This window comes from Oryx dammah, unplaced genomic scaffold, assembly GCF_014754425.2.
Source record: "Oryx dammah isolate SB20612 unplaced genomic scaffold, SCBI_Odam_1.1 HiC_scaffold_21, whole genome shotgun sequence".
NCBI lineage: Eukaryota > Metazoa > Chordata > Mammalia > Artiodactyla > Bovidae > Oryx > Oryx dammah.
This window is the reverse complement of record NW_024070205.1, coordinates 31,238,376-31,250,866: the sequence shown is the minus strand read 5'-3', so window position 1 is coordinate 31,250,866 and position 12,491 is coordinate 31,238,376. Positions and strand designations below refer to the sequence as shown.

The window sequence follows — 12,491 nt, the reverse complement described above, 5'->3', positions numbered from 1 at the left end:
GCTGCCCACCAGGACTCCTAAGAACCAGCAACTTGGGCCCCAATGAGAGAATGTCAATGAAGAAGGGACCGGGATCCTTCTGCTTAGAAGAGAGAGAAAGGGCTTAAGAAGCAAGTGGGAACTTAAGGGTGGTAGTGAGCCTCCTGTTGCTTGAGGTGTGCAAGTGCAGTGATGTCTCGAGGGCCAGACCTCACAGCAGGGGTGTGGGGAGCAGGACCCCACAGGCCATAAAGAATCCCTGGCAGATGCAGCTTTGGGTAAACAACTTTGTCCAGGAGGACTAGGCTCCATGGCACCCCCATCATCTAAGGAAATAATAAAGACATGCCAGCACTAAGCCCCATGCAGCACAGGCACCATCCCATTTAAGCCTTATCACCTTCACAATAGAGCAAAGGAATGAACATTTGCAGATGAGGCCATCCGGGCACCAACGGGACCAGGTGCTCCCCTGGCCACTGCAAGCCCTGGAGTCAGTCTGAGCCTTGACTCAGCAATGGGTCAGCATCTCGGGAGCCCACTGCTCAAGCAAGAACTCAGAAATAGCTGTAGGGGGCCCTCAGGCTGCCTTTTGCTCTGCCCCATATCTGGTTCCCCAGAGTGTGGGAAAACCACAGTCTGGGCAATGGGCACTGGGGACAGTGGGAACCAGTTCTTAAAGTGGCAGAACCTTAGTGTCACCTTCTCAGCACTTCCATGGGGGCCAGAACCAGCCCCCCAGCACAGCACAGCGTCCTCTGCTCCAGGGTCCTTTGCCAGGAGCTATGAGTGAGCACAGAGCTGCTGTTCCTGGAGAAGGTGATGTGGCCCCATGGCCAGGACCTGCCAAGGGTCCACAGAGCATGAACCAGAGCCAGGCTCACTTTGCCTTCCTGGGGGCAGGCAGGAGATGTGGCAGGTCCTTGGGGTGCCCTTTCCTGCCCCATGCCCTGTGTACCCAATGCTCAGAGGTGAGCTGCTAGTGTATCCAGGGGTCTCGGAGTCTCTGCAGCCTTTACACTGCCCCCGCGGGGACATCGGGCAGCCTGCTTCTCACTCAGCCACAGTAGGGACAGTGCAGTTCCCATGCCAGCACACCCTGACCCTGCCGGTATCTGTATAACTCTGAGAAGGTGGTCTAGACTATCCTGCACGCATGCTAATTCGCTTCAGTCGAGTTTGACTCTTTGCCACCCTGTGGACTGTAGCCCACCAGGCTTCTCTGTCCATGGGATTCTCCAGGCAAGAATACTGGAGTGGGTTGCCATGCCCTCCTCCAGGGGATCTTCTCAACCCAGGAATCGAACTTACATCTTGGGTTTCCTGCACTGACAGGTGGGTTCTTTACCACTACCGCCACCTGGGAAGCCCAGTCCTGGACTATAAATGGGTCAGTAACAGGTTCTACCTTCTGGATTGTAAGCAGTTTCAAGGGTTAACATAAACTCCAAGAGCTTAGGGCAATAGCAATTCACAATAGCAATTCTGGGGAGCAGCAACCGTGGGCGTGTGGGATGATCTCAAAGTTGGCAAAATCTCGATGGTGGGGGGTAGGAACATACAGATGTTCCCAAGGGCACGCGGCAGGTCCATCTCGACCTCCTGTCTCACACTCACGCTTGGGGATGACAACCCAGAGACAGAGTGGGCAACGCCTAAACATGCCTACAACAGAGGCTTCTCGCCAGCCCTGCACTGCCTGGAGGAGGTGGCCTCTGTGGACCCAGGGACCGAGCTCAGATGGCTTCAGGTGTCCGAAGCCAGGGAGCCTCCTGTCCACCCAGGACAGAATTCAAACCAGAGCCCCCACCTGAGCACAGGGATGCTGGCCAGACAGTCTTGATGAGAAAACAGTCTGCCTCTGTCCTCACTGGGGATGAGGGACATGTCCATCCCCTCTAGAGCATTGTGGGCGGCTCTGAGGGAGGCTGGCCCACTCTGGCCACGCGTCCGAGGGCTGGGCACGCCCAGACTGCCCAGCCCTGAGACCCACCCCCTGCCTGATGCTCCTCCTGGCCAGTTGGGAACCCTGAGCGGACATGGGTGTATGTGGTCACCCCCTCCCCGCCCTGGGCGCCACTCACCGTCCAGGTGGCTGACTTGGCTGTGCTCGACTGCTGGAAGGTCACCTCGAAGTGGTGGGGGCCAGGGTAGTCGGTGTTGGAGGGGATGACGGGCGCGGGTGACATGGTGTCGAAGGTGGAGCTGGGCTGTGCGTAGGGCGAGTGGGTGGGCACGCTGGCGGCGTGCTCCGGGGTGTAGGGGCTGGCCGAGGCCGCGCGGCTGCTCATCTGGTCCATGGTGCTGCTCAGCAAATTGAACTGGGACTGGCGGGAAGGGGAGGAGGGAGGGGGAGACACACAGTCAGGCTGGAGAGTGGAAGCCATCCCGTCCGGGGAGGTGTCCTGTTACAGGAGCCTTAAAGGGCCAGCGGCTCAGTCATCCCAAATATTTCCTCGGTGCCCCCCCACCCCTGACAGGTCACTACTTGTGTCGGGATAAACTGACATATTCACCTCGCCCTCCTCTCTCCATCAGCCTCCCGGGTGCCAGGGCTCCTGGGGCTCTGCTGAGCGCACCTGGAGGGACCTGCCTGTGGGGGCGGCTCCCAGGGCTGATGCCCTGGCTGCACTCTCTGGGGGCAGAACCTGGCTCAGCATCCTCATTTCTTGCCACCCCAACCCCCGCCCCCTTCAGTTCAAAGCGGGGAGACCTCGCCCCAGGGAATCAGGCAGAAAGAGGGTGCCCCAGGGTGCAGGGGGCACACCCCAGGCTCCGTCCAATGCAGGGGCTGCCCTAGAGGTTCTGGGGATCCAGCCCTGTAGGGTTGGGGGCTGGATGGTGGCTGAGTCAAGAGTCACTTTCAAAGGGCCCCTACAGGCTGCCTCCATCCATCAGCATCTGAATGCCCCCCCCCCCCGCCCCCGCAGTTTCCCCTGCTAGCATCTTCCACACCCTCCACTCACAAAAGGAACAGGAACTCAGCCTCACTGTGTGGGCGTGTCCCCTGGGACACCCTCTGCGGGGTCCTGACCGTCAGTCCTACCAGGAGCTTAAGGGAGACCCCAGCAAAGGGAGGGGGTGCCAACCCATGCTTCAGTGCCTTGAGGGCAAGGCAGGCCTGAGCCCCCCCAGAGGGCTGGCACGGAAGACCGCCCCTCCCGATTGGGAGGCTTCAAGCAGGAGGTGGTTCAGAGGGTGACACAGTAGCAGGGACCAGACCAGCTCTAACCTCGAATGCTAAACTGCTCCCTCTCTGTGCCAGTTGCGCTCCGTGGAGCTGTTCCTCCTCACCATCTGGGGTGGGTGTTGCCGCCCCCACTTGCGGATGAGGAGACTGAGGCTGGAGAGCTGGTGATAAGCTGGGGACTGTGAACCGGGGGACTTGCGTCTGGCCGGCGGAGAGCTTGGAGTCTCCCTAGTGGGGTGAGGGTTAGGGGTTCGGGGGAGGACCAGAGGTGGCGGGGAGGAGGACGGGACAGTGGGAGAGGGGCCCTCCTGCTCTGTCCTCTTCTCCATAGTGAAAAATAAAAGAGAAAGTTCCTCCCATGGATGGTGAAGAGAAGCTCCGCCCTGGGGCAACCCATACTCAGCACCCCTCTGCACATCAGGAGGCTGGGGCTCCATGACCCAGAGTCCCCTCCCGCTCTGTACTCCTCCCCAGGCACGCATTCCCCTGGGCCCCTCCCAGCCTGGAGAGGTGACTCCTCCCCTGAGGTCTGCCCAGCCTGGAGGAAGCTTGGCTCCGGTGATGATGGAGCCGGGAGGTGACCTGTGACGGACAGCAGGTGGCTGGTTCTTAGCAAAGCCACTGCTCCCTGCTCCTCCCGCCCACTGTGCCTCCCGGAGGTGGGTGCCCCGGCCCCGATGGCTGACTGCCACCCAGTGCAGATCGTCTGGCAGTGGGGCAGAACCCCCAGGCCCACCCGTGCCCTCGCCATCAGGGACAGCCAGACTGGGTGAGGCCATCAGGGCACAGGCATGACGCCCTGGCCCAAACTGCCATTGGACAGGTGCCTTAAGCAGATCCCTTTTCTATTTGAGCCTCCAGGGCCATTCCCTACTCCCTGTAAACCGAGGCTCCACCACCAGTGGGACAGGGAGCCCTGCAGGGCAGACCCCACTTCACTGTCTCGTTGAGCCTCCTGCCCTGGTCAGTGCTGCACCACCCCTGCCACAGCCTTCCTAACCTCTGTGCCTCATCGGTAAGATGAAGGGGGCCCAGTGCCCACTGCCCACCTTGCAGGCGGATGAACAAACTGCAGAGTCCGTGTGATGGAACATTATTCCTCCACCGTCAGAAAGAAATGAGCTACTGATGCCACAACCCAGAGGAGAAACACACCACGCAAAGGTGTAGACACAAAAGCTCAGACGTCTTCTCTCTCTATTGACATGACAGTCCAGGGGTGGCAGACCCGGGAGAGAGACACAGGCAGGGGGCGGCCAGGGCTGGGGGGCTGCAGGGTGATGGCTCAGGTGCAGGTTCCCTTCTGAGACTATGAAAATGTTCTAAAATGGACTGTGGTGATGGGTCCATGTATCTGTGCATTTTTTAACTGAAGTATAGTTGATCTCTGATGTGTTAATTTCTGCTGTACAATAAAATGACTCAGTTATACACATCTATACACCTGTTTCGTATTTTTTTCCATTCTGGTTTATCACAGGATGTTGAGTATGGTTCCCTGTGCCATAGAGCAGGGCCTTGTTGTTTATTCATTCTATACATAATAGCTTGCATCTACTAACCCCAAACTCTCAATCCTTCCATCCTTTACCCCCCACCTCCTTGGCAACTCTAAGTCTGTCCTCTATGTCTGTGAGTCTGTTTTGTGAATATATTCAAAAAACAGTGAATGGCGTACTTCAAACTGCATACTGCAAACACTGAACTGAACACAGCTGAGCTGTGTGGTAAGTAAATTGTAACTCAGTAAAGCTATTGAAAACAAAACAACGAGGGACCCTGTGGATCCTCACCTCTCCTGAGCCCAGGTTGTTCTGGGGATGGGAGGATTGACAGCCATCCCCTCCCAAGGGCCCATCTGGGGGTCCCAAGTGCTCTCACACCCCCTTGCTCCAGGAGAGCTCTGCTCTGTGCCCCCCTGGTTTATGCCTCCCCACTGGACTTCAGACCCCACAAGGACAGACCTTGTCTCACGGGCATCAGTGTACCCCCACATGGACACAGGAAATGCAGCCGGTGTGAACTGAGCTGTGCTGTGAGCATAGAGAACCAACTCCAAGGACTTAGTGCCAACGAAAAGAATAAAATAAAATATCTCGTTCACAGTTTTATATCGATGGCATGCTGAAATGAGCATAGTCTGGGATAAGTAAAATAAATTCTTGAATTATTTCCATTGTTTCTTTTCACCATTTTTAACGTGGTTACCAGAAAATGCAACATTATGTATGTGGTTTGCATTCCGTTTCTCCTGGACATTAGGCACAAGATCCTCAATCAGTAGCTGATGAGGGCTCACAGCTGGAATTATTGTTATTATTATTAATTATGAGGGACTTGTAGCTGAAATTATTGTTATTACTATTATTACTATTAATTATCAGCACACCCTTTAGGGGTGTAGTGCTTTTCTCATTATGCTGTGGTTACTCAAGAGGGTTCCTCCCCTCAAAAAAGAGGGTTGCTGGACAAGAGAGTGAGCAGGCACAGGGATGAAGGGGTAGGTGGATGAATGGATGGAAGAATGGAGGGACAGTGGTGAAGGGAGGGATGGGTGGGTGGATGGATGGATGGATGGATAGAGGGAGAGAAGAATGGAGGGAGGGATAGATGGATGGAGGGACAGATGGATGTGTGGATGTATGGACAGAGGAAGGGAGGAATGGGGGGAGGAGCAGAGGGATGGATGGATGGATAGTTGGAGGGATGGAGGGATGGATGGAGGGGTGGGGGGCAGCAGGATGCCCCTCCCACCATCTGGATGCCCAGGCATGAGCATGGGATGTAAGCCTGCTCCCCATCACAGGAGGCTGAGAGCCCTGTGGGTCCTGGGGGAGGAGTCCCAGCCTGCACTCATTGCTTTTCTTTTCTCGGCGGTAAGCATGGCCCTCTAGAGGGTCTTCCCTGTCCCTCCACTGAAGGCTGCAGGGAGCCTTCCTCATCTTGGCCGCAGAAGCGTCCTGTGTCCTGAGCAAGGTGGCCCAAGCCAGGGGTCTCAGCTCTGTCCTCCCTGCTCCATCCCCAACAGGAAGGTGGCCCAGGCCAGCGGGGCAACAGCCCTTGCCTCCTAGTTCAGGAAAGGCGGGAGGCCGCCCCACGACAACGTGTTCAGATTTTAACTTGTCCACATTCTTTTCAGATCTGAGGCGGGTGCCAGGGAATTAGTCATTGAACCAAAAGGAGCCGGGCTGATAGGATCTACACGCCCAGCAGCCACAAAGCAGGGAGGGGGATGACTTCCAGCAGGCTGGCCCCTGTGCAGGAGACCTTAATGAGATGTGGGACCACTGAGTCCAGAGAGGGTCTTGCCCCCTCTGCAGGTCCTCTTCTTGCTCCAACCTAGGTTCAGGGGCTTCCTGTGGTCTGGGGTCTTGGGAAGCCCCCTCACCTGCCCAGGAGCCCGAGGACAGTGGCCCTGTGCTGGGTCCAGCTCACGGGGGCAGACGCTGTCCCTGGGGACATTGGGGCTGCCCCTTCCTCCCTCGTGCTTCCCCAGGGACATCTTGCCCACACCCTGGAGCCAGCTGTTCCTGCAGCTTTTCCCTGCGGCTTTGAGCACAGCTGGGAACCTTCAGATTAGAAGCGAGGCGCCTCCGCCCTGAAGGGCCCTTTCTTTCCTGCCCACAGGAAACTTCGCATTTCCTTCCTCCTGATGGGAGCCTTGCTGGGGACCCCTGCCCCCCAGACCCAGCTGCTAAACAGGAGCCTGGACCCGGTAGGGGTGGTGGTGGTAGGGAGGGGAGGCCAGCGTGGTGCCTGAGGTCCAGGGTGGTGCACCCACCGGAGCCTGTGGAGGACGGGGCGTTCTCCAGAACCAGAGCCGCCCCCCCAATCCCCGGAAGCTGAGACGAGACCCACTTGCCAGCAGCGAGGAACTTGGGCAAAACCAGGACTTTTTTGGTTTGTTTTGCTTTCAATAAGAACTCCCAGGAGAGTGGGCCGATCGGGACACGCCCGGCCCGCGGCGGCCCACAAGTGCCTACATGCGCGTGCAAGGCTCTGGGCCCGACCCAAAGAGGGCCGTGAGCGGGAGCCGGCGGGTGGCCTCTACTCCTGCATCTGAGGAAGCACCGGGCCTGCCTCTGAGGCCTCAACGCATTGGGCGGGTGGGGTGGAAGCACTGAGAGGGGGTCAGCCGAGCCAGCCCACTCCAACCCTCGATGCCTCTGGCTGAGCAGGACAATGCCCCAGGGGCCTCTCCCGCCAGGACCACGCAGCCCCTCCCAGACGGTCCGTCCATCTGCTCCACAAACGCGTGTCCTCAGGCTCTCTGTCTACTTAGAGCAAGACGCTGAGCCAGAGCAGATAGGCCAGAGCTGCCCTCCGGGTGCCTGTGGACTGCAAACCCACACGGGCAGGGCTTCTGTTTAGAGCACCTAGGTTTATGTCCCAGCCCCCGAAGGGCAGCCGGGCTTGCTCCTGGGGTCAGTGTTTCTCTGACAGGAATCTAGGGTGGCCCCATTTTTGCTCTGTGTGGGACCTCAGGGCCCAGGGTCGGGGAAGGCGTGTGCATGCACGTGCTCAGCACACACGGGGTTGGGGCAAGTGTCCCACTTCAGGCGAGTCAGCAGAGGGAGGAGGTTAGATGGGGAGGGAGGGGAGGGACCGAGGCGGCCCCGCCCCCTGGATGGACACCCTCTTGGCCTCGAGAGTCCCAGGGAAAGGATGGGGTTCCCGAAAAGCAGTGGGGAGAGGTCCAAAGGGGACTGCCCCTGGGTGGGATACCATCCCAGCTCCTGCCCCACCCCCACCCCCACTCCCCTGTACCCAGGCCCCAGCCTCAGGGGCCTCCCTTCAGTCCCTGCTGATTGGCTTCGGGTTTTCCCCAGCACAGATTAGCCCCAGACTGGATGCTCAGAAGCTCTGGGTTGAACGAACCGGATCCTGAAACTCACAAGTAAACCCCCCAAATCACACATGTCCATTGTACCTGAGTGCTAGGTGCACTTTGGAGCCGAAGGCAGCTTCAGCCCACGGCAGCCCTCCTGGGAGACCCTGGTGGGAGTGGCCCCATGTGCCAAAAGTGTCTCTGCCTGCCCTGGGGCTGGGCTGCCTCGCAGGGAGGGCAGGGAGGCCTCCCCCGCTGCGTCCTCCTCTGTCCCCTACCAATCGCCATCCTAACCAGTCTTCTCCAAAACCGAGGCTCCACTGGGTCCATCCTTCCACTGTGAGCTGTGTTCTGTAGGTTTATAAGTATCCCATTTCACGTGTTTATCTATTTAGAATTTTTAAACCATCTCAAACGATTTTGGGGGGTGTTCCTAGAAAATAAACTGCCTTTTACAGCCTGTGTCCCCACCCCTCCTAATCTCGTGCCTCTCTGTGTCCATGAGCATCTTCAGCAAGGCTCCAGGATACTAAGATCAGACACCAACAGCACAGACCACACGGTCAGGGATCCAGCACAGATTTACAATCAGGGCTGACAAGCACTGATCTCTGGAGTAAAACATGTTTTTAGTGAGCATGGCAACAGAAAACTTGTCAGGAAAATTTAAAACAACTCTGGAGGCTGAGCAAAGCCAACCAGGAAATGTGGAGCTCAAACACTGATTCAGGGAGCATCTATCTCAGCTGCAACGACACACCTGCACCTCTGGGCGGTGGCAACAGCTCTGAGGGAGCCTGTTTCCAGCCTCCTCCTGACTCTACAGGGCCTTTGCCTGTGCTGCCTCCCACCCCCACTCACCCCCAATGCCAACTGCCTCCTCTGCCTGTACCACCTCTTAAGCCTCAACTCTTTCCCGAAGCCTCCCAGCCTGTCTCCCCTTGCTTCTGTTTTCCAGGGCTTCCTCTGTTGCTTCTCTGGGTAGAGTAACTGACACAGTGACGAACACCTGTGTGGGTCTGCATCCGTGCCCACCTTTCACCAGTGGCTTCTGAGGGTCAAGCAGTTAAAAAGCTGAGAGGGTGCCCAGCACCCAGCATGCACCGAAGTGTCTACTGTTGTTCCTACCAGCTCTCTCTCCCCCACTTGCCCCAGGTGGGCACGAAGGCCACAGTCCTGAGAGCTACTGTACGGACAGCATCGTTTCCAGGTCCTCTTTTTCCAAGCCACAGGAAGGCCAGCTCACCCACCCTGCATTCTCCCGCATTTCTGGCAGAAACGGAAGTTTCGTGCTTTTAAGGTTTCTCCTACTCATTTAAGGTCTGGTAAGAAGAAGACTGTCACTCAGGATGCCCTCCCAAGGCCCTGAGGGTCTGTCCCAGAAAAGATCAGAAGGGAGTCAGTAGGGGACAAAAAAGACAGGACAACTCAGAAAAAGCCAAGGAGCCTGTCAGGTGGGGAGCAGCATGAACAGGGACCCAGGATGACACATCATTGCGGGATCCCACTGTCCAGGGAGCAGGGTGGGGAGAGAGAAACTTCCCATCGGCGTGGGAGCCCTGACCTTAGCACAGGGCTCCTCCACCACGGTGGGCCACCCATCAGACGCCCTTCTCCTGCTCTACTTCCTATTTCTACATTAAAAGCCTGCTGAGTTTCCTGCACACCTGCAGCCACAGAAGCAGCTGGCCAGCACTCAATTCATGGCCCCCGAAGTGTGTGCCGTGACCCAAGTGCAGACCTTATCAGTGCCTTGAGTACAGCCAGTATGTGGGGTATCTGGGAGGGAAAAGTGGCAAGGAGCACTTGCTGACCTGGAGCTCCTGTCCCTGCAGGAGCCAAGCCTGCTCAAGGAGGGCATGAGGAAAGGGGAGGACCTGCCACACCTTTGGCTCTTTAAAATGGGCCCCCTTCTGGCAGAGGGCAGAACAGTTTGATAAAGAGCCATCTCCCCCACAGGCAGGGTTGAAGTTCCACCACATGGGGCAGTGCCCAGGTCCTGTCTCCAGGGAGCGCTGGGGGCCCCCCCGGCCTGTCCCAGGGCTTCCAGACCCCACTGGCCCATCCCAGCCCTGCTTCTTCCAGGTGGCCTGGCTGCACGGCTCGGCCTCTGTTCTCAAGAGGCCACGAACCCTGGCGACAGTGGCCAAGCAGCGGAACACCCACTGGCTATGTCCCAGGGCGCCGTGTGGGAGTGGGTTGGGGCGGAAATGCAGGATTCTAGAGAATTCTAGAGAAGCTAGCAGCATCCTGGGAAGACGCTTTTCTGGGCTGCCCTTCGTCCCTGCTCCTTCCGGGAGAGGCAGCGGCATTTAAGTTCTCAGCAGACTGAAAGGAAATAAAGGATCAGTTTGTCTTTTTTCAATTGGGAGGTGGGGCTGTCCCTTTTCCTCTGGCTGTAAGCCTCCACACCTTTGTAGAACCCACTGCAAAGGTCTCACACCCTTGCCCCTCAGTTAGTTTTAGAAGCTGAAAGCGGGTCTCCCTGGATTCACGTCAGGCCAGGCGCAGGACTGCTCTGTGTGGAGAGAACAAGCAGGCAACAGCTGGACTGGGTGCCCTCCCCAACACCCCGCTAAGCTCTTCTTGCTTTTTGACCTGAGCTAGGTTCACAGGGATCATGTGCGGGACCCTCGAGAACCAGCGGGGAGGTCTGGCTGCCGAGTTGGCCCTATCCATGTCCCCCATCCTTTCTCTGAGACTCCTGACAAAGGGCAGATAAGATGTTTCCCAAGAAGCCTAAACGCAGGTCCCAGCACAATCCACCATGTCCTTCCCAGATGTGCAAGGCAGCGACCCACCAGCCCAAGGCTTCACAACTTCCTCATCTTCCTTCCCTCCCTCCCTCCCGACTTCCACCCTTCTCTCCCTCCCTCCCTCCCTCTCTCCCTTCTTCTTTCCCTCCCTCCCTCCCTCCCTCTAAACCTTGCTGGGTCCCAGCAGACTCACTCCTGCTGCCTCTGCCTGCCTGTCTGCTGCACCAAGTCCCCCAAAGCCTGCAGCTCCCACCCTGCATCTAGCACTGCACCTGGGTCTGCAGACAGTCTTCACAGCCCCAAGGGAATAGGCTCTAGGCTGCTCTCGTCTGCACACCGGCATTCGAGCTGTGCAAGGCTTCCCCACTGGCTGGCTGTTCTCCCGGAGAGAACACTTCAACCTTTCACCCCAGGGAAGCCCTGAGCCCTCCAGCTCACAGCAGGGGCTCTCAGCCCCCTCTTGCTTCTTCCTTACTCCCTCCAGGCCCTGTTCTAGGCCCACCTCCCCAGAAAGCCTTCTCCAGCAGCCTGGCCTGGCTGGTCCCTCCAGGCAAAGGGCCACAGCTGAGCCCAAAAGGCATGGCCCACAGACCCATCCTTTCCTTTCCAGGTGGGGCAACCTCTTGTCATGGGAGCCACATCATCCTACTGCACCTGTCTGTGTGGTCTGTTGGGGTAAATATAGTAAGTCCCCTACATATGTACAAGTTCCGTTCTGAGAGCTCATTTGTTAAGTTCAATTTGTTCATAAGTCCAGAAAAGTTAGCCTAAGTACCCAGCTAACACAACCAGCTGCTGCTGCTGCTAAGTCACTTCAGTCGTGTCCGACTCTGTGCGACCCCATAGTCGGCAGCCCACCAGGCTCCCCCATCCCTGGCATTCTCTAGGCAAGAATACTGGAGTGGGTTGCCATTTCTTTCCCCAATGCATGAAAGTGAAAAGTCAAAGTGAAATCGCTCAGTCGTGTCCAACTCTTAGCGACCCCATGGACTGCAGCCTACCAGGCTCCTCTGTCCATGGGATTTTCCAGGCAAGAGTACGGGAGTGGGGTGCCATCTCCAAGCTATATACTACTATACTGTAATATGTTTAAAAATACTTTTCACACAAATAATGCATTAAAAACAACCACAAAAATTAAAGAAAACATTTTAATCTCACAGTACCTTGGAAAATACAGTACAACAGCTGGCACACAGGGACTGGCATCGAGTTAACAGGCAAGAGTCATTGACTGGAGGAGGGAGAGGAGGTGGGAGATGGTAGAGCAGCAGGGTCGTCAGCAATACAAGACGGAGGGCAAGCTGCAATGTCACTCACGCCCAACGTGGACGGCATGGGTTCTGGTTCCTTGCTGGATTTAGTTCTATCTACCCTCCTGAAAAAATGACCCAGGGATGACTGGAGAGCAGCCCTTTTTCTCTCATCTCAGATGACTCGGCAGCACTGGATTGCACTCTGAACGGCTGCTCCAACCTTTGTGCACCGTTCTACATTCCAGTCTTGTGCCTCAGAAAGCAGCAGTGTCTCCTCAAACAAAGAAAACCCCCAGGACTTCCCTGGTTGTCCAGTGGTTGAGAATTCCCCTGCCAGTACAGATCTGCCTGCCTGCTATCGAAGAGGACACAGGCTCGATCCCTGGTCGGGGAAATAAGACCGCATGTGTCCCCGGGGCAACTAAGCCTAAGGGCCACCAACCGCTGAGCCTTTCTGGGGCCTGCGAGCCGCAACAAGAGAA

General features: G+C 57.1%; 1 protein-coding gene across 3 annotated transcripts in view; it reads right to left on the bottom strand.

The window, feature by feature from the left end:
- The window catches only part of TP73 (tumor protein p73), a 59,987-nt gene that overhangs the window by 19,167 nt on the left and 28,329 nt on the right, over positions 1-12,491 (bottom strand). For all 3 annotated transcript variants that reach the window (XM_040264187.1, XM_040264188.1, XM_040264189.1), the window contains one exon: positions 2,064-2,306. In XM_040264187.1, coding sequence (XP_040120121.1) covers positions 2,064-2,306 — 243 coding nt within the window. The remainder of the gene's footprint in view (positions 1-2,063; positions 2,307-12,491) is intronic.